The 27,037-nt window shown below is 39.6% G+C and overlaps 1 protein-coding gene across 1 annotated transcript; it reads left to right on the top strand.

Moving 5' to 3' along the window:
* The first annotated feature begins 728 nt into the window (after nt 1-728).
* Nucleotides 729-26,404, top strand: pcgf3 (polycomb group ring finger 3). Its single transcript, XM_077578193.1, has 10 exons — nt 729-869; nt 10,007-10,117; nt 12,335-12,452; nt 13,997-14,093; nt 15,586-15,641; nt 15,735-15,842; nt 20,909-20,997; nt 21,160-21,297; nt 22,226-22,306; nt 22,591-26,404. The coding sequence occupies exons 2-10, from the start codon at nt 10,103-10,105 to the stop codon at nt 22,636-22,638; spliced, it is 750 nt and encodes a 249-aa protein (XP_077434319.1). The 5' UTR covers nt 729-869; nt 10,007-10,102; the 3' UTR covers nt 22,639-26,404.
* Nucleotides 26,405-27,037: the final 633 nt, after the last annotated feature.

Genomic DNA, 27,037 nt, shown 5'->3' with positions numbered 1-27,037 from the left:
ATTGGCCAGTGTCTTTCTTATAATGGAGTCATGAAGATTGACCTTAACTGAGGTCAGAGAGGCCTGGAGTTCTTTGGATGTTTTTCTAGGATTTTTTTGTGACCTTCTGGATGAGGCGTTGTCGCACACTTGGCGTAATCTCTGTTGGTCGACAACTTGTTGTTCCCAACTTCCCAGTTCTCTCAATTTGTGGATAATGGCTCGATCTGAGAGTGGTTCGCTGGAGCACCTCAGCCTAGAAAACAGCCTTGTAACATTTTCTAGACTGATATTGTCTACGACTTGCCTCAGACAGTTGGGGCTGTCGGCCAGGGGTGGTCGTTATGTGCTGGGGATGACTTTTTCATATAGGGTCAGATATAGGTTTGTATTCCCCCTCCACCCTCTCCCTTGGTAAATCAAATCATCATTTAGAAACTGCATTTATATCCTTGGGTTGTCTCTGTGTGATGGTAAAATTGGTTTGGTGAAATGAAACCTTTGTGAACGATACATGTGCAAAAAAACACAGAAATCAGGAAGGACTGTGATTTCTCCAAGCCATTCAGGAAACACGTGCAATGACCACGTTTCAGTAAATGGAAAAGTTGTAATTAAACACAACGGAAAAATAGGATGTCGCTATGAAATTAATAAATAGTGCGTTATTTTATTTTATTTTATTTTTTAATTAAAATGTTTATGACTTATAAACGCTATCTCCCGCTTCCCAACTCCAGCGCTGTGCGCATGCGCTGCGCTGCTCCGAGAGCGCTTTGCTTCGGCCTGTTCCGCGGCCGCTCGGTCATCTTCGCCTCTTTGTTGTAGTGCGAGTGGATTTAACTCGGATCCGACCCACTATCCAGCCGACTTCGGTACTCCTCGACCAGGTCAGTCGGCACTCGGGTATCTGTCGTCGCCGTCACTAGCCCCAGGTCCCTCCACCCTGGTCTCTGTGGCCGGTTTCGGGTGCCGGTTTGTACCCTCCTCACTCCCCTTCCTTCTCCACCTCCTCCTCGTTTTTAGCATGGCTTTCCGCTGGCTGCTACCAAGCATGCTATCCATACATGATGCGTGAATGTGTGTGACAATGTGTGTGTGAGGAAGTGTGTATGTGGGGTGTATGGTAAGCGCCGGGCCCCGCAGTTGCACGCCGGCTTTGAAGCACGGAAGGGGGGTAAGCAGGCAGACAGACTCTGTGCTCGGCCGGGGTGCACGCGGTGGTCCTCCACGGGGCTCAGGCTCGCCTGGCCGGCGTGTCTCGTCTTGTTCTCTCGCTCCTCTGCGGTGCTCCTCCTGTCTGTAGGCCCGTCACTGAAGTTGTTGTGTAGAGCTTCTACATGAGGTTCGGATTAAACGTGATAGGGGGGTTAGTTCTTTGCACCCCACCCCCACCTATCCCTTTTTGTATTTTTTTCTGCTGTTTTTTTCTCTTTCTTTTAAGTCAGTGCACTGCTGTTGTGCGCGGGGAGAGCGCGCACACACAGTAGCCAACAAGTCTGCATTTTTGTGTGTGTCTGTTGTCTGTTATGAAGTCTTTGTGATGCTAACCGTGCTAACTTGACGTGTGTGCGTACACGAAAGGGTTGCCAAAGAAGTTGTTGAGTTGTCATTTAGCTGCCTCGTTTGGTTATAAGTGAGCGCTAGAAACACAAACCGTTTTATGGGAAATCACAATTTGCGGACAGGTCACTATTACAGGAGTCTTCTTTCAAGTGTTTAAACAACTGCAGGAATGAAGCAGTTTGTTTTTTACTGTCAAGGTGTGTCGTCAAAGAAAAATCCACTGGCAGTTAATCCAGTAAATGTATTTTGCTGTTAGCGTTGTTTTTAGCATTAGCCTTGATTCGTTTTGAGTGACAGTCAGCATCAGTAACCATGTATGACTTATCATTCTTTATCAAGTCCAGTTATTGCCCCACGTGCTGAATTGCTAGCTAACAGCCAATCAGAGTGATCAATTGTCACGGCGGCCCAACACCGATTCAACATGGAATCTGCCAAAAACACCCCCCAGATGCCACCCAAAGAGATCCGACGTGACGACGGTGATTTATACATTAATCAAGACAGTTCATGCCGACGCACTTACGCTTTCTTACTTCCGACGTATTGAGGCCCAGTTCTTGTTTGTTTCTGGGAGTTTCTCCCTTCAGTCTCCTGCTCAGGAGATAAAATGCATGCTCTATTGGGTTAAGGTCCGATGAGTGACTTGACCAGTTCAGACTTTCATCTTGGTCTCAGGAAAGATGGAAAGGCCAAAGGCCTGCCGCCTACATTTTATTTTAACTGTTGTAAAAGTTTTAAAGCAGTGTGAAAGGCACATGCAGATAAAACCTGGCTCGTCTTGGATGCATATTTTTTGGGCGGAACTCAATGTGAAAGGCCACGATGAGGGCAAAAAGTCAACTTGCCAATTTTTTCAACTTCAGAGGTCGTATCATAGCTGTAAGTGTCACTGCTCTGCGTGAAAGTATCTACTCGGAATGTGGAGGTCGAAGTCGACACCTCTATTTCCCGTCTTTGGTGGTAGATCAGTCGAGAAGGTGGCCACGTGGAAATAGAATACAGTGGAACCTCAGAGTTTGAACGTCTTGGAACTAGTACAATTCGGACATCAACCAAAAAATTGCAGTAAAAAAAATGCCTCGGAGTTTGACCTCATTTTCGGAGTTCGAACACCCGAGCAAAGCAAGCTAAGCCGAACGTATCTTGAAAACGGGTAGCGGAGCGAAGCCGAGCAATGCCGAATGCTCACGTTGCGGTAGTTGAGACGATGCACTGCTCATTTCCAGTCAGATCGTGAATACTCCCGGAGGTGGTCCAGACTTGCCAGTTCATTTTGATTTTTCCACAAATTTTCTTCGCAATGGTCCCAAAAAAAGACAACAGTGCCAGTGGGAGCAAAGAAAAACATACAGTGCTACGAACCACAGTGGAATTAGGAAGGAGATTATCGCGCAGTTGTAACTACCGTGACTACTTCTGTAAAAACTGGCACAAGGACCTCCCTTAGCTGTTCAACAACGTGCCTGACATTAAACAACGCACACAAGGACCGTTTAGTAGTCTTAACAATATGCAATGTAAAATACACAAACTCAGCACTGAACTAAAGCTAGCATTAACATAGCATTTATCACCCACTGATGCCGTCGCACCACAACAGGTAAGGTAAGGTATTTTTTATTGTTTTAATACTGTACTGTACTGTAAATGTAAAAAAAACATAAATAGAAATTAAAATAGGAATTTTCTGTTTTTGGAGCTTGGGAACGGATTAATTGCATTTACATTATTTCCTATGGGAAAAAAATGTTTCAGAGGTTGAACATTTCGGACTTTGAACACTTTGCAGGAACGAATTATGTTCAAACTCCGAGGTACCGCTGTAGTTGAAAGCTGGGACTCTCTGCTTGTGTAATTTTCACATTAAATCTGAAGCCCTTTTGTCGCTCTCCATCAAAGCCAGGCCTTTTTCCTGAGTTGCTGTCTTGCATTATTGAATGGGGAGTTGAAACCAGCCAACTGGCGTAGGTCGTATCAGAGATGGGATGGCAACTTTGTGTAAGGGAATAATAGAAAGCCTGGACAGTTAAGCGGTTGTCTCCCAACCCACAGGTTGTGGGTTCGATCAAAGTGAAAGAAGTCGAAGTGTCCTTGAGAGCAAGATACTGACCCCCAGTTGCTCCTGATGCTGTGCCATCAATAGGTAAAGTTGGTGTGAAGTGCTTCGATTGCCTCAATTGATGGAAAAGTGACAAGTGAAAGACAGCTTACTACTGTTTTACTAAGATTCCTTGTGGAGTTAAATATTCATGGGGTACTTATTTCTTACATCAGTGGGTACTGTGTGAAAAACTCAAGTTGATTAATCCTATCTTGTATTGGTTGTATTAAAACTGAGTCTCTTTTCACACAATCAGTCATTGGGTATTGTCGTGTCTGTTCTATGTAAAACGTAATATGGTGTTTAGCACACCGTATTATCGGTTTGAGGGGCACTCTGTGTCTGTTTCTTGTGTCTGTTCTGTGTGAAAGGTATCGACAAAGGAATAGGAGGATGAAATTGGTCGATTTGTGAATCTGCCGTCTTCTGTGGAATGACATACAGTACAGTATATGTCTAAAAGAGAAGTTTTATCTCCTGGTCCTCACTTCTCCCATCCTGTGGTGTTGAAAAGTCCAGCTTGGATCAACAGTGTGAAAGGGGCTTGATCTCTGTTTGCAGCAGGTTGTTGTTTCTCCTTGAACCATTTCAATTGTATTGACCTCTCGTAACCCCACCTGACACCCCTTTGCTGCTGTCACTAGTGTCACTATCCCCTGGAGGTCAGCTGGTTAACAGCCTGTCAGGAGGACGGACACTTTGACTCCAGCCATTTTAGCAGCACAACAAGTGGAAGTTGACAGCTAGTTATTGTACATGCAAGATACATACAGATTTCAATATGAGACATACTGATTTCAATATAAGTCCCAAGACTTGAACATAAAAATAGATCAACCAACTAAGATGAAATAAGTATGACAAAGCGATAAGAGAGATGCTTAGTTATGGTTTGATTGTGGATAAAGATGAATTGCAGCAAAGTGTGGATGCAGCAGAATGAAAATGCAAGAGGCTGGAATTGCACTTTTTTTTTTATTTTTTTTTTTTACAAGGTCAGTTTGTACTTGACAAAAACATTTGATCAATGTGCATTGGTAAATAGACATTGGGGGTTGATTGGTAAATTGATTAGTTGAGTTTTGTAGTTGAATATTTACCAAGTTTTAAAATCAATTAGGGCTGGGCAGTATGGCTGAAAAGTGTATCACGAAATACATGTTTCATATATGGTAAGTCATAATTATTGATTTAATTTAGCTTTTTTAACTATTCAAAATAAGGGCCCGGAGAAAAATGGCCGAATTTAGGTAATTTGATTTTAACATTTAGTATTCAACTTTTATTATTAGGTCAACACAAAAGTCAGACAAACTAGTCAAATATTAAATATCTTTTTAAATATAATGTGCTCTTAGTATATCTGGGCGAAACCATATGGCTGAAAAATAGATTATAAGTAGTTCATATCTGTCAATAATGACAATTACAGTTTTTTATTTATTTACCTATTTAAAATAAGAAAAACTGTTCAATTTACCAAATAAAAAATTAAGAGCAATTACATTGATTAAAGATTAAAATTAAAACACAACTATCAAGAAGAAAAATACTACTTAAATGTCTGGTAATGAAACAAAATTTCCAGGAATGTACACTGTTTTTGTGTGCTGGTTGTGGAAATTCCACCTTGGCATCTTTGTTCAGCCAATCACAAATTACTGAGTGATTGAGGTAAAAGAAGACTCAAAATCTTTTCTTTTTTTTTGCAAAAAATACCATGTATGACTCTATGTATGTTATCTATCGAATTGTAGTGTCTCATTAATTAAGACACCGGGTGGTTAGGTTACGTCAAAATGGCTGTTCACTCATGATGTGGCTCTGAATTTCTGCCTACCTACTACAGTCCCCCAATCTCAGATGCAAGCAACATTGAATTTATAAATTGGTGCAAAGTTGGCTCACTGTCGCACAGAACTTTTGCTAAACAAGTAAACAAAGGGATAAACAAGTCTTAATGGCTCCTAAGAAAAGGGAAAGTGCTAGAACTAAAGCTAGTGTTAGGAAGCACTTATTTTGTTATAAGATAAGCAGAAAAATATGTGCTGTCCTTTTTTTTTTTGAATTTGTGTAGCCATCATTGCAATGCAATTAAGGTTGGCTACTGTAACTTTGTTGTTGTTGGTGGCGTTTTGCTTCTTATTAGATGAACACATGACAATGTGTTCGCTGGCAGTGGCTGGTCATCGTGTGAGCGAGGCAGTCAAAAAAAATGATTGGCCAGCAGAGTAATGAATCTTTTAAATGACAGAGACAACCCAATTTCTGATTTTGATTTAATCAAATTAATTTATTTATTAGAAGACCAGGAAATTTCCCTAGATCAGTTTGTTGTGCCAAAATAAACAAATGATTAGAAAAGAAGCTTAAATCAGTTAATCTTTGTTATAAAAGAAGACGCCTTTAGTTGAGGAACTGCTTTCCTTCTCTAGTTAATAAGCAATAAATAGTAATCATATTATATTTGTTGTTGATTTATTTCTTCATAAGTAGTGTGTTTCCAGTTACACTACTCACAAAAAGTTAGGGATATTTGGCGTTCAGGTGAAATTTATGGAAAATGTAAAAAGTTCATGCTACAGTGATATTATGAAAGTAGGACATTTAAGTAGAAGGATGCACCGGTGATTTCCTCATCTCAAACAATTCATTGAAACAAACGTTAACAATAGTGGGTACGCCACAACCCAAAAATTTCCAAGCCTCAATAACTTGTCACGTGCCCTTGAGCATCAATTACATGTTATATTAATGGAACATTAAGCCTTAAAATTTGATGTCAATGCTGTTCAAACATGAAACATATTGCAACCTGTTAAATACAATGACTCTCAGTTATAAGCCTGAAGAACATTTTCATACAAATCTCACAGTGTACATGTATAAGTTTACTGCCACCGCCATGAGCCGGAGCATTGTCCTTTGTGAATTTTGCCGTTAAGCTCCTCGTTAGAGAACAGCAACTTGTGGAAAAAGTACTGAAACATTTAACAGTGGGACATGTGCATTCGACAGCTTAGACAAGGCCACATTAAGTTCACCTGTAAAGGTTTGAATGCATTTTAGTCTCGTCCTGAAATTTCACCTGAAAGCCAAATATCCCTAACTTTTTGTGAGTAGTGTATTTACGTATTGCACTATATTTTTGACCACACGCTGATTAACTCTTTGACTGCCAAAAACGTTAAATAACGTTTAGTAAAAACCTATGGAGGAGCGCCAAAGACGTTAAAAGACGTTCACCAAGTTTTTTTTGGAAACTGGTGGAGGAAAGCCTTGGCCAGCTGTGCTGAAAGTACCAAGCAGATCTAGTTAGTATAATGCCTATTTTTGGCCCCAAGATGGCAGCGATGACTCTCTTTGGACAAGATTGGGTAGGCGTCAGTAGAAGACGTGAGGCGGCGCTAGAGTGTTGAGGGGACAATGGCTGAGGAAGCCATAATGGCGACCGGTTGCAAGCAGCTCACGCTTGAGTATTTTTTTCAAAGACGAAAAGCATCGACCAATGCTAAAGAGCACATTGATGACGACGATGATGATGATGGTGACTCCGAGGTTGACGCCGAAGTTGGAAGCGTTGACGCGGCGGCTATGATCACGTCATAAAGCCTCACCGGCTAGTGATGCTAACGCCGGAAAACGCGGAGCACAACCAAGCACTTCTCAGGCGGACGTTCAATCGGACGACGAAGAGTGCCCCGAGTCCAATGCATATTCATCGGAGGAGTGGGTACCGTCTGATCACGGAGAAGACACTGGTTATGGACTACGATGCCACCATGAATGGAGCGGATAAGATGGATCAACCACCCGGTATAGGAACTGAAGGACATGAGGAAGCCAGACGTAACACCACCGTAACGTCACCGTATCATGATCCTGAGAGTAGACTTGATGACAACATGGCCAAACCCACACTGCAGTATATACTTGCTATTCCCCGGGAAAAAAAGCCAGCAAAAAAGTGTAGCGTCTGCAATCGCAGTGAAACTAATCTGTTGTGCAGATCCTGCTGCGTCTCCTTGCACGCAGGGGAGTGTTACAAAAAGAAAATCTGTATTTGAAACATCCACACAATTGTAAATAGTACCACGGTTTCACACATTTGTAAATAGTTTGCCAAATTGTTTTGTCAAATTGTTACACTGTTGAATGTAAATCAACGTATTTTGCTGTCAAAAAACACTTTTTCATTGTTGGTGGTAAAGCACTGTTTAGGTGTTTGTGGCATCATTCATGGAAAAAAAAAGGTCTCATTCACTAGAGTGCATGAAATAACATCGTTTCACAAAAAGCTTAATTTCTCAGTTTTTTTGTTTCAAAACAGAGCATTTGGGTGAAACTAACCATTTTCTATTGTTGATTACTGAAACACGGAATAAGGTAGAAACAAACTTTTTTTTCTGATGAAAGATGAGAGTTCAATCTTTCATTTCATTTCATGTGTGTTTCCATAGTCCAAACCCAGAATTTTCTGTGGACCTTGAAAGATCAGTCAAAATGCTTAAATCGGCTGGCACTGACAGCATCCCTTTTCTGAACACGTCTGGCAGTCAGAGTTTAAAAGGGGGAGTATAACTTGTTTTGGTCTGGAGAGCTGGAATGGATTAATTGCATTTCTATTCATTTCAGTGGGAAATATGACCTCGGTTTATGAACATTTTCATACAAACGGGGGACACCGAATACAGTTCGTAACCCAAGATTTGACTGTACGATCTCGCTGTAGCCATGACATTTTTCAGTGGATTAGCAGCCCATTTGTCTGTTTGCTTCAGTGTGTCTGTATTTGTTCAATAGCTTGGAAGAAGAAATGCTAACGGCACATGCATGCTCTTCACTGAAACATTTTTGGGGCGAGTGGCTCCGGTGGGAATCCCCTGAAGCTTTTAGCACAAGTGCTACAGTGCAGCTAGCAGAGAAGCGCTTTACTAGAAAATGTCAATTAGGATCCACTTTCCTTTTTGAATCTGCCAAAGACATGGCACATTGAACATAACAATACATAATAGTCATTAGCAAAGAAATAGGGAACAGTGAGGCTTTCCTATAAATGTACTGTTTATAGACTCTTTGGCAGCAAGAAAATGGAGAATTACTGTATGTTAGCATGCTACTTGTTACCGTGTTAGCGTTGTATCAATTCTCATTAGAAGTAGTTCTCCACACCAAGGCAAGATGTTAAATTCTTATTGACCTATGTTGGCGTTTTCTTTACTCAGTGTTGTTATCTGTTGGCCTAACAGCTGTTAGCATGTTAACAAAATTAAGACGTGACTATGGCTATGTCTGTGTGCACGCGTGTCGCTCAATTTGCTTTTACCATCACAAACGTGAATAGTTACACTTGGGTCTGGGACTGTGTGAATGTGCGTGTGTGTTTCTGAAGCCGAGCCAAAACTTCCTTACAAGAAGAAGCTTTCCTCCTCCTCCCGCCTGTGGCTGAGCATACAGCAGGCCTTCTTCAGTGTGTTTGTGTGTGTGTCTCCAGCTGGATGCCAAACTACAGCGAAGCAAAACACTCCAATGGCTACAGGCGGACCAGCATGAACTCCTTTGTGTGTCTGCGTGTTGTTGTGGCCCTTCGGGACTCGTTTCATATTAGACATTTTAGTCAAACATGATATATTGTGTTTATTTCAATTGTGCGAGGTGGTGATTGGCTTGTAATGATCCCATTGGAGCTAAGTGACAAGATCACGTCTTTGTTGTGCTCATGCTTGGACTTTGAATTTTTCTCCCTTCCTGTGGATTATTTATAGTTGCTGTTAATTTCTATTGTGCAAGTAATTATTTTATGACATGTTGTGCCTACACTTGTGCCCATGCATGACTGAGCGTCCTGTCCAATGGAATTAAAAGACATTTTTGACTGTGTGTGTTATGTCTGGTTGTACAGTTTTTCACAATTGTGTATGATGACTGATGGCACAAATAACACGATAAATAAATCATAACAAGGATTTATCCTATTTTAGTGATTGTATGATGACACATACTTGAGCGTGCTGTAGCCTGTTTTGACCATGGAGCACTGTCAAGTGGACTCCCATAATTCACGTGGAATCGGAACTGTGCCCAACTGCAAATAGCAAATATCAGCTAATAATTGATGCTTATTACAATTGCATTGGGAATATTTTAACAAGTGGGGATACACTGCCAGTAAACATTGTCTATCAAAAACGGTGTTTGCTTCCCCCTAAATAATTACAAATATAAGAAAAAGTAGGCAAATGCGAGGTCCCCTCGCTGTATTTCTTGTTGTTCTACTTATGCAAGATGGCGGTCAACCTGAAGAAGCCATATGAAACCAATTCAAAATTTCTTGTTTGTCTTTTCCCCCCTGCTCAGGCTCTGATGAGAGGCTTTCCATGATGTGGAGCTAACGCCACCAGCTCCTCAACCTGCAGGAAGAGACGTGGACGCCGCGACATCCACAGCCCACGGATGGCGGTATTAGGGGTGAGGAGGACTACACAGGCATAATAGGCATAATTCTTTGTTTTCTACACAAATGGGCTACTTAAATGATGGAGGGGGCCACACCACATTTTTTTATTGAATCGTGACGTGAGGTTCTTAAAAATACCCAGCCCTTCTTCCCCAATCTACATTGTTCTTGTCAGAGGCTGATGCTACACGACACTGTAATGTGACTTATTTACATAAAACATGGCAGAAAACAGAAATCCTTGTTTACCTTACAGATAGCATTGAGTAGGGATAAGTGCTTTAGAAAAGGTATGCATGGAATATAAAAAAGAGGTGGCATGCGTTCCACTTGTAACTTGAGTAACACACAGGAGGCTTTCTCGATCTGCTTTTGCAAAATGTAATGCCCTGTGGAATAAAACCAGCATGTCGACCACAGCATGTGAATGCAAATTGCAGTCTGTCTGACCCACTGGCGTCTGAAAGGATTGGGCACATTTTAAAAGGAGGGAGAAAGACATAACATATGTTATTTTTAAAGTAGGGACGCACGATAATGCAATTTTCAACTGATACGATAAACCAATAATTTAGAAAGTGCCCATGTCGATAACCGATAAGCTGATAATTGTTTGCAAAAATAACTTGAGTACAAATATACTTTAGAATCCTACTATAAGTCTACCATGTACAAATGCATTGAAACATTGTGTAAAGCTAAATTTTATTGATATATCTGCTTCGAAGACAACCGGTGACTCATTTTGAGTTTGCTAAAAGAAAACGGTCACATTTTAAGATGCAAAAAAAAAATCAAGGGTAATATTTTGGGGAGTGCTGTGGAATTTTCAGCAGTTAATCGAGATGATGAAACAGTCTGGAAAACTATTTGTCTTTTGGGTTTCTTCATATTTGAAGCTTCAAATATACACAAGTCTTACAGATCAGTCTACAAGAAGTGACCTGTGAGAGTGTGCGCAATAAATTATCATGGGAAGATTTTCATGCAGCCTGGTTAGGTTTTGGGAGGAGAAAGGGAGGGTCAGCTAGACAGGAAAAGTGTTCCTGCATGCTGATCAGTCAAGGTTACTTTGATATTGCTTCATGTACAAGTGAAAAGCCCATTGTTCAAGAAAATCCAGGTGTCCACAATACAGTATAAACTTATGTTAATACATGTGAAATAGTTATTTTCCATAACAGGAAAGTAAAGAAAGCCTACACTGGCGACTGCCATGTCGCCATGATGCATCTTCTGTGGACAGAAGGTTGCGCGCATTATGATGTCACAAATATACGACAGTACCATAGGAGAGGGAAGGGGTTGAGGAGCTGGGCAAAACTTGAGCAACAACCACAACAGATGGACCAACGTGGCATGTCTATTATTATGGGCTGATTTCTTTATTATCTGGTTTATCTGTATGATGTCAAATTGGTCGGTAATTGCCAATAATTACCAGCCACCTATTTGAAATAATGAGACAGATGTCAGCATTGCTAAAAAATATATGCTAATCCAACTGTCAAAGTTCAATGCAGTATAGCCTATTGTGCTGTTACATACACAAGTTAATTTTAGAGCATATATTGTGGCGGAACTTGCCTTAGTTTGTTAGTTTATTGTTTTTAAAGTGATATTGTGGGGCAGTATTTGAATTTCCATATTCCTAGTTTATATTTTTATGTATTTGCTATTGATGTGGTATTTACAAAATCAGTACTCGTACTTTTTTTAATTTTATTTTTACATGCATTTTTTTTTTAAACCTTTTATTTTTATACTTGAGTCATATTCTAAAATAACTACCGGTACTCTTACTTGACTACAATGTGGGGTTACTCTACCCACCTCTGCTCTCTACCTGTCTGTTTTACTATTTATCTACCTAAGCAATCAACTTAACTAGCATCCTACCTTAAAATTGATTATCTACATGTATGTCGCGCTAGTTCAAGTCAGGGTTGGCATCATGTGTCCCCTCCTCTCCTCTTCCACAAGATGGCAGCATTTCCGCATTGTTTGCATGCAGAGAGTAGCTGGCTCTGTTGCCATGGCGACAACGGGGCATCTACCTTTTATCTGATCTCATATCATCTTTTTTCTTTTTCTTTTTTTTCTTTCCTGGAGAGCTCAGTATTGTTCATTCGGTAATTTTACCATTTTTCATTGCTCTCTCTTTTTAAATTTTTTTTTTAATAATTTTAATAATGATCTCATATCATCTTAACTTGTCTCTGCCGCAGAACCCCGACATGCTGACGAGGAAGATCAAGCTCTGTCACATCAACGCCCACATCACGTGTCGACTGTGCGACGGCTACCTGATAGACGCCACCACCGTCACAGAGTGCTTGCACACGTGTACGTACACACGCACATGCTTACACACGCGTGTAAAGCCTTCTTGCGTCCACTAGAGAGAGTCCTAGTCCTCCTACTTGAAAACGGCCTCCCAGTGGTGTCCCAGTGGAGTCATTTCAAAAGAGACATTCAGGTCACGTCGGCCCACTGCAGCTGTCTGACTGCAATGAAGCTCTCATAAGGAGTGTGGGAGACCGCGGGTCAAGTGTAGGTTTGATGGAGGGGTGCTAAATCATCGCCATGCCATTCAGATCTGTGAACAAGCTGGCAAAGGGAGGAGTTAGTTTGGTAATTACACATTGCATGTGTGTAGAAGTCTCTTCCAAAAGTATTGGAACGGAAAAGTCAATCCTTTGTTTTTGTTGTAGAGCACATTGAAGACATTTTGGTTTCTGAAAAGATGAATATGAGACAAAAGCTCAGAATTACAGATTTTGTTTCCCACCATTTACAGTTTTTGATGTGCTTAACTTAAAAGTGGGTAACATTTAATATTTGGTAGCGTAACCAATAATTGCAATAACTATATCAAACCTGTGACCTGTTGAGTTCACTAGATTGTTGCATTCATCAGCATTCCCACACACGTTATTGTGATTTTTATTCGCCACAATTTTTTGCCGTGAAACAACTCCCACATAATACTTCCAATTTACACCTTTCAAATTTCAACTCAAAAATTCACGCCTTCCGGGGTATTTATTGTCTGATTCCACATTACTTACAGTATTCGCACAATTTAACGTTAAATATCAACTTTCCCCCAATCATTTTCAATGGGACTGCCATTGAACTTTTTCAGGAGATGCATTATAATTTCACTGAAATGATTAAAAGCATGTGTCCCCATTCAACATTCATAGCTTTCAGCATCAGATGACACTTGTAAATATTAATACGCCATAAGCCATGATTTTGAACAGGACAAGTTAGGTGAGTGGTTTGAGCAATTGCCTGCCACACTGGAAGACCCGGGTTCAAACCTCGCTTAGGCAACCCTTTAGTACAAATGCAATATTGAATACTAATCATTGTCAAATAATTTCACTATTAGTAATTTTCACATAATTTATCTTTCAATTTACTTAATAAGCTTAGCATGCAGAAATTGCGCTTAGTGTAATTAGAAATGCTTTTCCTTTACTGTCTGTAGCCTCGTTCAATTCTTGCTTATTTTTGGGGATTTCACCCTTCAATCTCCTCTTCAGGAGATAAAATGAATACTCTATTGTGCCAAGGTCCGGTGATTGACTTGGCCGTTCTAAGACCTTCCACTTTTTCTCCCGGATGAAGTCCTTTATTGTGTTTTGGGTCATCGCTTTGTTGCATGATGAAGCTTCTCCCAATTTACTTTGGATGCATTTTCTCCCCGGAAATGGTTTTGTAGACTTCGGAATTCATTCTGATGCTACTATCATGACTTACATCAACAGCCATGCAGTTTCTAATGTTGACTTTGTCAAAGTCGGTTGACAGTATTGATCATTTATGCCGAAAGCATCATAAACATACCAGTGAAATGTACTTTGTATGTGCGTGTGCAGTCTGTCGAAGTTGCCTTGTGAAGTATCTAGAGGAGAACAACACCTGTCCCACATGCAGGATTGTTATTCATCAAAGCCATCCACTGCAGTACATCGGGTGAGTGATGCACACACAGGCCAAACATTAGACACTGTAAGGTAAAATGGTGATATCAGACAGTCTATTTTAAAATATTGGAATTAACTTGACTTATGGACTTAACTGTTGAAATTCCGATTTTGAAAACTTAGGCAACGTTTTCACTGCAGGGCATGAAGCCTGATCTGATCTATTTATGTACTTGTTCACATTACAAAAACAAATGCGATGCTTCTAATGTGAATGGAATGTGTGCGTGAGATGCATGTACATAAAACACGAGGTCACGTAGTGCAATATTTACGAAAGTAAATATGGTCCTGTATGTAGTGGGTCATGTCAGATTGACCCAGGCGAGAGGTGGGTGCATTGTGGGATGCGTGACGTCCATGTCTGGAGCTCTATTGTATTTCTTATTTTATTTTATTTATTTATTTATTTTCTTCTGGAGAGCTCAGTATTGTTCATTCGATTTGACATGTCATCATTGCTTTCCTTTTTTTATTTTTATATATATATATATATATATATATATATATATATATATTTTTTTTTTTTGTATGTGCGTGTGTATTCATTAGTTCACCTAAAACCTATTTTAAAAAATCCCATACTAATAATATAATATAATATAATAACAAATTGCCAAATGCAGAAACTCAATGTAAGTTATCACGATGTGGTGGTTCTCGCTAACAGGCAGAATTAAGTAACCAGAATTAGGTTAAAAAATTCTATATACGTAGGCCATGTTTCTATAAATTTTGATATTTGGTTTTTATTTGAGGCAGATATTTTTTCCATTAAAATGTGATTTATGAGGAGGTTAGACCATTGGTCGATATTCAGAGTTTGTTTATTTTTCCAGTTAACAAGAATTGTTTTTTTTGCGATAGTAAGGGCTACAAGTGTAGATTGAAATTGTTTATGTGGTAAGTCAGTTGTTGTTAGGTCACCTAGCAAACACAAGTTTGGAGATAAGGGTATCCTACAGTCCAAAATAGCGGAAAGTTTTTCTAAGACTTTAGTCCAGAAATACATAACCGGAGTACATAACCATAAAGCATGAACATAAGTGTCTGTAGTGTTTTGTAAGCATTGGAGACAAATGTCGGAGTCTGAGAGTCCCATTTTCTTCATCATATATTGAGTAATGTATGTTCTGTGAATAATTTTATATTGGATAAGTTGTAAATTTGTGTGTTTTGTCATTTTAAATGCGTTTTCACAAACTTGAATCCAAAAGTCAGATTCCGGTGCTATAGACAAGTCTGTCTCCCATTTCGAGATGGGTAAAGACATTTCATCAGTATATGAAAGTAACTTATATATTTTTGAAAGTTTTTTTGTTGTTGTCGGAGAAAGCTTGTTAATATCTTTAGCTAAAACAGGCGGTTGGAGCGTACCCCGAAGTGTTGGAATTGTTTTCTTTATCATATTTTTAACTTGTAGATAATGTAAAAAAGCTCTATTGTATTTCTATGAACACAATGTGTCCTCTTCTTGACAGCCATGACAGAACAATGCAAGACATTGTGTACAAGTTGGTACCCGGACTTCAAGAGGGTATTTTCCGTCTTTTCAAAATGGAAAAATACAATTATGTTTTGTAAATATAAATACTGATCGTAACCATGTTTCCTCCTATTGGTTCTCCAGCGGAGATAAAAAAGCAGCGGGACTTCTACCAGAAATTGGGCATGGAGGTGCCTGGCGACATTAAAGGGGAGCTCTGCAATATGAAGACACATCTCGACCAGCGCAATGGTACAGTCCAACATCATCATCATTAACGTTATCTTCATGGCATCGTTGAACGAACAATCACTCCCACAATCAATACAAATTTGACTCTGTGGCGCCACCTGGAGTGTGTTGAAAATGCAGTCCGCGAAGCCGGCCATTTTGGTTCAAAGCGTACAATTTAGTTTTCAGTTTGCCCATTCTCGCAAATTAAAAAAAATCAGCCCCTAAAGCCACTTTAACTGAGCAACATGAACTTTAATTGCACCGTCTATCATGAGTGGAACCACTAAAAAAGTCAGCAAGTCTGCCATTTTGATCTGAAGCAAGCAATTTCCTGTCATTTGGACCATTTTTCCTGTCTTTAAAAAGACATGCTCTTACACAACATTTCATCAAGTTGCTGCAAGGTTTGAACCTTGTATACTTACTAGGAGTGATGCGAAAAGGTTTAGTTTTTTAATCTTTGAATGTGGGCGGGACATGAAAGTGAAGTCTCATAATGCATGTTGAAAATCTTTTTTTAAAAGTGTCACAGTACACTACAGATGTATACACAATAGCGCTAAGATCAAAACAACATTGTGAGCACTTGAATTAGATTATTTTTTTTTTAACCAATCCACAGGAGCGGTGGCTTCGCTTTTTTTCGTGGTCGGTCACGCTCGCGGGGCCTAATCGCTCTCTTAATCCCTTGCTCTCATTCCGCTAATTAAGGCGCGTGGAGAAGAGGGGCGGCAATCTTGCGTATCCTTGCAGGGTTGCAAACACAGACATGCATCTCAATGCAACGCAGTTGAGAACAATATTTATTTTTTTATTATTTTTTTTACATGGTAACATGGTGTTTCACAGTCGCTATGCTTAATTCTACTGCTCAATCCCTGCACATTCAAACTGGAGGAACAGTTATATAACCACACATACTCTGGAATTCTCGTTTGTCTTTTAAAATCATTTTATTTACAATTGCGGCCCAGTCACAAACACCTATTTCCATTCCAAGATCAATGGGGAAAAAGTGTTTATCATAAAATATTTAGATGGGTGTCAACCCCAATGCCTGAATTTTATAAAAAATTTACATTTTTGTTTCTGCCACTTCCGCTGCTGACAGATAAAGTAAGAGTGTCTATTTCTTGGTTTCTCCACTTCATAAAGGTAGTTAACGCTTGATTAATTAAAACAAAGTAAGGGCGAACCTGCTCTAGTTAATTAAAACAATGTAAGAGCAACTGGTTCTTGTCTTGTTGACAACACTCGGTTCATTAAAGTAAGGGAAAGGGCAGTCAGCTCTTGTACTGTATGTGCCACTTTGCTAGATGTCGTTGATGTTCAGGTTTGTAAAATAAAATAAAAAGGGTTGTCCTGCCCTTGTTTTTGTTGCTTTGCTAGAGGTCATCAATGCTCTGTTCTTAAAACAAAATAAGGGCAGTCAGCTCTTGTTTTTACCCCTCTCCCATAGGTTGTAGGTACTCATCAAAACAAAGAAAAGCAGTTTTTTTCCATCCCTTTGCTATGCAGACATCAGCAACACTTGGATCATAAAACAAAGTATAAGCAGTGAGTTCTCTTTAGTTTGTTGTTGTTGCTTTCGTAGAGGTTATAGAAATGTGGTTCATTAAAACAAAGTAGGGATAAGGAGTTAGTTTATATGTGCAGTTTATTTAAACAAAGGGCCAGTGGTCCTTATTTTCACTGCTCCGCAAAACAAAGAAAGAAGAATGGTCAAATATTGTGTTTGCTACTTTCCCAGAGGTTAGCGATGTCTCGTTCATTAAAACTAATTTAAAAAAGGTCGTTAATTTTTAGTTTGTTTAAACAAAATATGGTTAATGGAAACTTGTTTTAGCCAATTTACGAATGGTCGCCGATGCTCGGTTCATTAAAATAATGTAAGGACCGTTGGACCTTGTTTACCATTTTGATAGAGGTGGTCAACACTGGGTTCTTAAAACAAAATAAGGAGGGGTCAGTTCTTGTGTTCACCCCTGTTATAGAGGTTGTCGATGCACTGTTCATTAAAACAAGGCAAGCATTATAACAAATTCAGGAGGTCATTGATTCTTGTTCTGTAAGAAAGTAAGTAAGGGTCTTTCGTCCTTGTTTTCATTGCTGCGCAAGAGGTCGTCAATTATTGGCTGATTAAAGCAAAGTAAGAGTGACCAGCCCCCGTTTTCTTCTCTTTGCAAGATATTATCAACATAATGTGGTAATTTCTCATTCTTGACAATTGTGTTCATTAATACAAAGTAAGGGTGATCAACTCTTCTCCATTTTGGACTATATAACACCATGTTCATTAATACAAAGTAAAGGTTTTGCTAAAAGATAGCAACGCTAAGTATATTAAAACCAAAGTAGGGTCGGTCGGCAGTCATTTTAAAAGGCTGAAAGCTGTCAGTATCCAGGCTCTTGGTTAATTAAAACAAAATGTGGGCGGTCAGCTCTTGTTTTCTCCACATTCCCATGGGTCATTAAGCCGTGGTTTGTTGAAACAATAAAAAAGGTTAGTATGTTATTGCGTTTTTGTTGAAGCAGTTTGTCACATAACAGAAAGGGTTTATCCACTTTAAAAGGCGTCCTTTCTTTGTATTCAGTCCACAAGTCTTTTGTGGGAGAAATGACGCTCCTCATTAGCTCTTATTTGAGGACGGCCCAGCAAAGGGAACAGTCGCCAAAGCAGAGATCACACCATGCCTACTGCGGGCGACAGCCCAGCAGCACAGCACTGCACATAATTAAAGACCTACACCACCACGCAACAACCCACCACCAGCAGATGCCCTCAAAAAAAGAACATAAACTTCCTCTGGGCTTCTTTAGGAACAGCTGTTGGAAAGGAATCTAATTCAACTATTGCTTACTGTGTGCAGCGCTCCACAAGTCCCTTGAGAGTCACTGTGTGGAAGCTGGAAAACAGAAGAACAGTCACATGAGCAGTAGAGCGACGTTTGCATTGAACAAGTCTGCTTTGAAGACTGCCGTTTTGACAGAGGTTCATTAAAATAAAGCAATGGTGGTCAGTTCTTGTTCTCGTAGCTTAGCAGAGATGGTTGACATTTGGGTAATAAGACAAAGTAAAAACAGCCGGCTCTTTTTGTTGTGACGTTTTTTTTTTTGCTGCATTGCGGGAGGTTGCCGACATGAGGTTCGTTTTAAACAAAGGAAGGGTAGTCTGTTCTTGTTTCCCCCGTTTTGATAGAGGTTGTCGATGCTCAGTTTATTAAAACAAAGTAAAGGCAGTCTGTTCTTGTTTTTGCTGGTTTGAGAGAGATTGCCGATGTCGTTAAATACTGTAAAACAAAAGTAAAGCTGGGGGGCTCTTGTTTTTGCCAGTTTGATGGAGCTTATTCACACTTGGTTCATTAAAACAAAGTAAGGGTGTTCAGTTCTTGTTTTTGGCGCTTCGATACAAGTTGTCAACACTGTCCAATTAAACAAAGCAATGGCGGCCGGTTGCTTTCCTAAAGGTTTGCAATACTTGATTCATTAAAACAAAGTAAAGTGGATGATTCTTATTTTTTTCCCTTCGCCAGTGGTTGTGAACTCACTTCATTAAAATATGGTAAGTCACTTCTTGTTTTTGCTGGTTTGATAGAGGTTGCTGACATTTGTTTAATTAAAACAAAATTAGGCTGATGGGCTATTGTTTTTGCTGCTATTCTATGAGATTGTTGACACACAACACTAACACACATTAAAATGAAGTAAGGGCCGTCAGCTCTTGTGTCATTTTAGCAATTGTTGACTCTCTTCATTAAAATAAAGTAGTTAGCTGGCTCTTATTTTTGCCACATTGCGACATTTGCTAGAGCTGGTCTATACTCGGTCCATTAAAACAAAGTATGAGCGGTCAGTTCTTGTTTTTGCTGCTACTGTAGAGGTTTTCAACATTTGGTTTATGAAAACAAAGTGTGGGCAGTCTGTTTAAATTTTTACACCTTTTTGCCAGAGAAAAACATGCATGTTTTACTTTCCCTTTCAGTGGGACTCGGCCATTAACTCTTTGACTGCCAAAAACGTTAAATAACGTTTAGTAAAATCCTATGGAGGAGTGCCAAAGACGTTAAAAGACGTTTTTTCAAAACAAAGGTGAAACTAACCATTTTCTATTGTTGATTACTGAAAAACAGAATAAGGTAGAAACAAACTTTTTTTTCTGATGAAAGATGAGAGTCCAATCTTTCATTTGGTAGTATCAGTGTTTCCATAGTCCAAACACATAATTTCCTGTGGACCTTGAAAGATCAGTCAAAAATGCTTAAATCGGCTGGCACTGGCGACATCCCGTTTCTGAAAACGTCTGGCAGTCAAAGAGTTAATTAAACCTCATACTATGTAAACACGAGCGCAGCGCAAACAATTGATCCACGACCTGAGGCCGCGTCCTTAAATTGGGGCAGAGTGGCTGCGAGGTCGCGTGAAGGTGATTTCACTGCCGCAACGACAACAAGAGCGAGAGCCTCTTGATCCACAATCAAGCAAGTTGACTCTAGAGACGGTCGCCGTGGAGACCGCACAGCGCGAGTACACAGACACTCACACACACTCACACACCGTTAGGCAATTCTCTCTGGGATTGGTGACAGTCTGCCCAAATGGAAAATGGCCCTAAGGTAGGATACCAATCTACTCACATAAAACACACACAGACCAACACACGTACACACACTACTATTACATCCACTGAATTAAGAGTGAACAGAACAAATTGCTTTGTTTTCGAGGTCATGGGAAAGCAATACAAAGCTCAAATGGTGAAAAGTGTGCCTCATATCCAAACATTCACTGTGAGTGCAATACAAACAGAAATATCTCTCGTGAGCAGAACTTTCTTCGTTGGCTGAAATTCAAATTCACATGCCCCAAAAATGGCTGTTTTGAACCAAATGACTTTTTGGGCATGGGTTCTATAGCTTTTTGTGGGTCTTGTCAAGGCTGCAAGGACTGAATTTTCAATGAATTTTGAGGTGCGTAAATGAGCTAATTTCTCATCAACAACCCAGATCAGACGTACGGATGAACGTGGCTGGCTGCATAACAAAATCCAAATTTATGGCCGTTCTATTTTATTTGTGTCGAAACAGGTGACACAAAGTCTGAGGACACGCCCAATAAGGAAGCCGGAGAAGAGAAAGCAGAGGAGGACAACGATTATCACCGTAGCGATGAGCAGGTTAGGATTTAGTTTTGACGGACTGTGTATCACTGCAAAATGGCTTTTTGGGTTATTTTTATTCATCGCTTTTTATTTCACACGATGGCATTTATTATGAATAACTGTCAAGGGGCGATTGCATTACGGTACTTGTGACATTTTTGCGGCATGTCCTGGCAGGTGAGCATCTGTCTGGAGTGCAACAGCAGCAAACTCAGAGGCCTCAAGCGCAAATGGATCCGCTGCTCGGCGCAGGCCACCGTCCTCCACCTCAAAAAGTTCATCGCCAAAAAGCTCAACCTGACCTCCTTTAACGAGGTAAAATCAATGACAAAATGTTGTTGTTGTTAATGGATTCGAAAGCGAATGCAACAACTTAAGCTTGCTTGTATTTTGCAGTATATGTCATACTGCAAACTGTTCCTAATATTTTGAGCCTCGTGTGTTAAATGTAAACTACATTCATTAAGGAAAGATAATTTGGATCATATTGAATGCTCTATATGATCAATTAAAGTGATTGATTATTAATATGGATTTGAAGTTAAACAAGTAGCATAAATATTTTTTTTATTGTACCACGTGTCAATAAATATTCATTTGAATTTTATTTTAGTGGATATCTTTTAGGAATAACACAATAACAATGAATAAATCATTTGAGGCAAAATAAATTAAAATGATTTATATTTAAAGTTTAAATTAGTTTTTTTTTAAGCAAAAATGTTAATTTCATTTAAAATATAAAATTACTCAAGATGTTTAAAGAAAAAAACAGCCCTGAGATTGCTAAATTATGAAATTTATTTATTTTTATTCAATGAACGCAATATTAATCAGTGAGCTGCGTGTTGACTATTGCTGGCACATAGATAGAAGGGAAAAAGGATTTAATTCCCTTTTAAAAGAAAAAAAAACAGAAAAGTCATAAACATTTTTAATAAACTTCAAATTACTACAAATATCAAAACTGAAAATAATCTTAAAATTGTACGCTTTTTAATAAATATAAATATATATAATAGCAGATTTTTGTTTTGTTTTTGTATTGAATCTTATTAGAATACATGTATTTTGGTAAAAAAAAGAAGAAGACATTATTACAATATTTAAAGCTTTTCATTGGATAGCGATTTCAATTAGAAAGAGCTTTGCACACCTGTTATTCGACCTTGCTTTGCGGCAAAGCTAACAAGCATTGCCTTTATTTTCATATTTTCCTTTTTTTGTTTTTCTTTCCACACAGTTGGACATTTTATGCAACGAGGAAATCCTGGGCAAGGACCACACTTTGAAATTTGTCGTCGTAACGAGATGGAGATTTAAGGTAACCATCTTGTGGCATTTGGTTGAATAAAGGACTTTCAGTGGCGGCTTAACCCGACTGAATCCAAGTCTTAAGACCACCACTATTACGTCACTGTTATAGAAACCATCAGCACTTCACATCAGCATGCATCTGTGCCTTGTACATCATCTGGACCAGTTCACAATATTTATCCAACATGATAAGACAAAAAATGTCAATAAAATTCTTGAACTGGATTAAAGGCATTTCAGTTTATTTCAATGCACAACAAACACTAACCATATAGTTTTGTTTGCTTCCAGAAATCACCGCTCCTGCTCCATTACAGACCCAAGATGGATCTACTGTAGCTCAAACGGACACACAAATTCCTTTTTTACTTTTTTTTTTTTGTCGTCGTCGTTCCTGTCCTGGCGTGCTGTTTTTAACCAACGTATGCAAAGACGATCAACCAGCAAGCAGCGAGCAAACAAGCAAACGCCACAACAAAACCACACTCGACACAAAAAGCCAGCAGCTCGGGGCGATACCGCAACACTGGCTCTTTGTTTTTTGTTTTTCGTTTTTGTGCGCTACATCCGTCATATGTGAAGAAGAAAGAAAAAGACAAAAAAAGAAATGGAGATAAATCATATATTTATACTTTTGTACAGTTTAAGAATAGACACAAACTTAAAAGACACTACACTGGTGCTCTGTTTACATGCAAACGAGATGTCGAGGCAGGCGGGCGCTTCACGTGACCGTCTTTCGGCAACGGAGGATGAAGAGTTTTATATCGACTTGTTTTGTTTTTGGGGACAAATATTTTGTACGCGTGTCCATCATAAGCAGGCTATGGAGTAAAATGTCTCTGAATGTCTTTTTCGCCCAGGCCCCGCCCTGTTTTCCATCCAATTTGCTATTAATGATTGTCCATTGTGAATAGGCTTTGTGTAGTAATTTATGTTCTATATATTGTACATATAATGTGCTTATAGGGAGCGAGCGGCGGAAAATACGAGAGACTTTTAGACTGTTAAAAACAGAGTGTCCAGAAGTGCTATCTATATCAGAATATATCTTCTTTTTTTAAGAAAAATAATGTTTTTTTTGTTTTGTTATTTGAGAAAGCAGACCTGCGGCATAAAAGCTCCCGCCGCCCGTCCGCCATCCCGTCCCGTCAGAATGCGAACAAAAATTCTGCATCATTAAAATGCCCCAAAAATGTCAAAAATCACTCTCTTTTTTTTTTTTTTTTTTAAACAAGCAATGGTGCTAAAATCCCCATCCTTGTGCTCCCCTTTCACCCAGAGATCCTGCAAAATCGCTGCATCAAAGCTGGAAAAGAAGATCCAGGCATTTATATGTCCCCAGCTTTTGACACGCAGACCAGCAAAGGGGTTAAAATTCGGCTCATCGGGTATGGCTGTAATATGGCTGCTTTGCAGGGGCTCTGTGTTAAAAGGGTAATTGAGGGATCAGAACTCACATTTATCACTCTATTTTTTGACGCAGAGCCCAGCTAAGGGTATAAATGCTGTATCGAGCCGTAACAAAAGGTCTGGCATTTATGTCTTTCTTTTGACATGGAGCTCAGCAAAGGAAATAAGTGCTAGATGAAGAGCTGTATCTGAAAATTCTGGGATTTATCTCATTTTTGACCTGGAGCTCAGTGAAGGGGGAGACATCGTTAAATAAATATACTGGTTAAGAGCCATAACGGAAGGTTTAAGATTTACCTGAGACAGAGCTTAGCAAAGTGATTAAATGCTGGTTCAAGAGCTGTAGAAGGTGATGACGCCATGTATCGTTTAATCTTTTGACACATAGCCCAATAACGGAATAAATATATGGCTGATCAAAATCATTTATTCGGTCTTGGCGTTTTGCCCCAGAACCCAGCAAAAAGGATAAATTCCCAATCTCTTAAGGCTCTGATGCAAAAAAAAATTCTGGCTCTCCGTGTGAAAGTGAAAATGGGCACTTCTGAGCTGTAACAGATGCCGACTGGATTTCTGTTACACCACATATCAATTCTGGGTCTTGATGTAACTATTTTGCAGGTTCTCTGCATTAAAGACATGTTCAGTTTTCTAGAGCTTGTTGACACTGAGGCCCTGCAAAATAGTTGCACGAAGACCCAGAAATGATTTTTATTTTTTATTTTTTTAACACAGAGACCAATTAAAAAGATAAATACCAGATCTTATCGCTCTGATATGGCCATTTTTCAGGGTCTGTGTGAAAAAGTCCAAAAAAGCCTGCTAATCAAATCTGTCTTTACCTTTTGCCACATAAGTCCATTTAATGACACTTTTCACCCTCTCTGTTGAAATCAGACTGCCTCCAGGCTGTTCTGTACTGTTGTGTCCAGTCCTGTCAATATTTTTTTTGTAATTAAATAACTGGAAATTCTCCCTGAAAAATAATGCATAGAAAGAACAAGACACTCTCTTTGAGCTTTAAGGTCGGCGATATCTGCCAATTCTTGTTTTTTTGTTTGTGTTCGGGAACCACACTGACATCTAGTGGATCTTGTTGGTATGACGTGTGCCAGCCGCTTAGTTGGACTCTGAAGCGTTAAACAAGGTGCTCCAAATCAGTCTGTCTAGTTTTTTTTTTTTTTTTTACCATTGACAATAAGGCACATTTTTGTTGTTGTTGAACGTTCTAGAAAACAACTACGTGTTCATCTGGTGCTTTCTCTGGTGCTAACCCTAACCCCCTAACTCTGTTGGACTGTGTATTTCTGTACATTTCCCCCCAAAACTCCCTATTGGCTCTGAGTTTAGCTTTGCTACTTGATTGACTGGCCGTCTGCAGCCCTTTCACGCGGCGACTGTGCAAAAAATTACCGGAGAAAAGCATATGTTAACGGCATGAATGTGACCATTTTACAGGGTCTCTGTGTGAAAGTCGCCATTGATGACACATCAAAACCCTGACAGATCATTCGTCAGTTGTCTGTATTCATACCAGAGCCTGACGTTATGGCACAGATTTTACAGGGTCTCCGCATGAAAACAAATATTTTTTGCCCCAGGACCATCACAGAAGATCTGGCATTTATTTGTTCTTTACGTTTTGCCCAGCCAAGCGTATAAATTCCGTATCTTCTGTTAAAGCTGTGATGTGTCAATTGTTTACTTTCACACGGAGACCCAGCATAATTGCTGCACTAGGCATATAACAGAAAATGTTATATTCCGATCCAGGCTTTTCCTTTCACCACAGAATCGGACTAAGAGATATGTTCCATATCTTCTGTTATGGTCCTGATGTGACAATTTTGCAGGCTTTATGCATGGAAACAAAAATTGCTATATACGGTTAATGCTGTCTTTCACCCATAGACCCTGCAAGATTGCTGCAGCTCTCTGTTTGAAAGTAAAAGTTGCCATAATGCAAAATCAAGCTTTTATATGGGTTTTACCTTTTGACACAGAGCCCTGCGAAGAGGATAAGTTCCAGTTGTAATGTTATGGCACTAATGGGATGATTTTGCAATGTCTCTGTGTGGAAGGAAAAGTTGTCAAATCAGAGCCATCACAGAAGATCTAGTTTTTCGATGGTCTTTTGCTTTTACCGCAAAACCCAGGGAAGAAGATGCAACAATTTTAGTGTTCACTGTGTGAAAACAGTTTATTAAGGCCTGTCAATCAAGCAAGCATTGCTGCATAATAAATCACATTCTCACTGAGACTTGTGCGAACATTTTTGATGGTTCTGTTTTTTATTTTTTTATTTTTGCATTCTGGATTCCTGATGTTCACGTCGGCGTGACAACACAAGGTGTGTGTTCTTTTTCAGGATTTAAGAGTGAAGGACAAATGTGCAATATGGCTTTTCATGTACGTTTCCTGTCAGGTCCTCAGGTCACAAAATGCCTTCTCAGCGTTCACCCTCGTACCCTGATAAAAAACACGCCACTCCACCCCTGCTCTCCCCTCTGCCTACTTTTTGTATTATTTATTGCGGCTCTGTAATGAAAGTGCTTTCCATGGCAACCCAACCTTTGGAGGGGCGTGCAGTTGAGAGTGGGTCCTCAATTCCTTGTTATTTTAAAAAAGCAACACAGGAGCTTTTGTCCAAACTTAACTGTGTATTTAATCAATAAATGCCTTTTAAAAATCACCTGCTTTTCCAGGATCTGTCCTTTTTCACACAGAACATCGCAAAGGAAGTAAATGCCAGAGCTTCTGATCCAGGGATTTTGCCGAGTGCTATTGGCAGCGGTCTATAAATTTTACACAGCCCCCAACAAAAGGGGTGAATGCTGGCTCTTCTGATGTAGTGATTTTACAGCATCTCTGTGTGGAAAAATCTGGAAAAGACTAGAAATTTTACTTTCACACACATGCCCAGATGCAGTAATATGAGAGTCTGGCATTAAGCAGTTATAAGCTTTTTCACAAAACCCAGTGAAAGGTTTGAATGTCAGATCTGATTGGGCTAATTTGCAGGGTCTTTGTATGAAAGAGCTCCACCAGATTATTCTTAGTCCAGTCTACATTTCACATGGCGATCATGCGAAATTACAATGGCATGAGAGCCTTTTAAGTTTTACACAGAATCCAGCAGATTAGATGAATGCCTGGTTTTCTGATGTAGCAATTTTGCAGGATGTCTGTGTGAAAGAATAGAAATAGTCCTCTTTCATACGGTTACCTTGCAAAATTGCACCGATACGACAGCTGTAGACTGGTATTGGGTGCCTTTACCTTTACACATAGGACTCAGCAAAATGCTTGACTGCCAGAGCTTGTG

This window comes from Vanacampus margaritifer, chromosome 10, assembly GCF_051991255.1.
Source record: "Vanacampus margaritifer isolate UIUO_Vmar chromosome 10, RoL_Vmar_1.0, whole genome shotgun sequence".
NCBI lineage: Eukaryota > Metazoa > Chordata > Actinopteri > Syngnathiformes > Syngnathidae > Vanacampus > Vanacampus margaritifer.
Note: the sequence above shows the minus strand (reverse complement) of the source record. Positions and strands in the feature narration are given on the sequence as shown.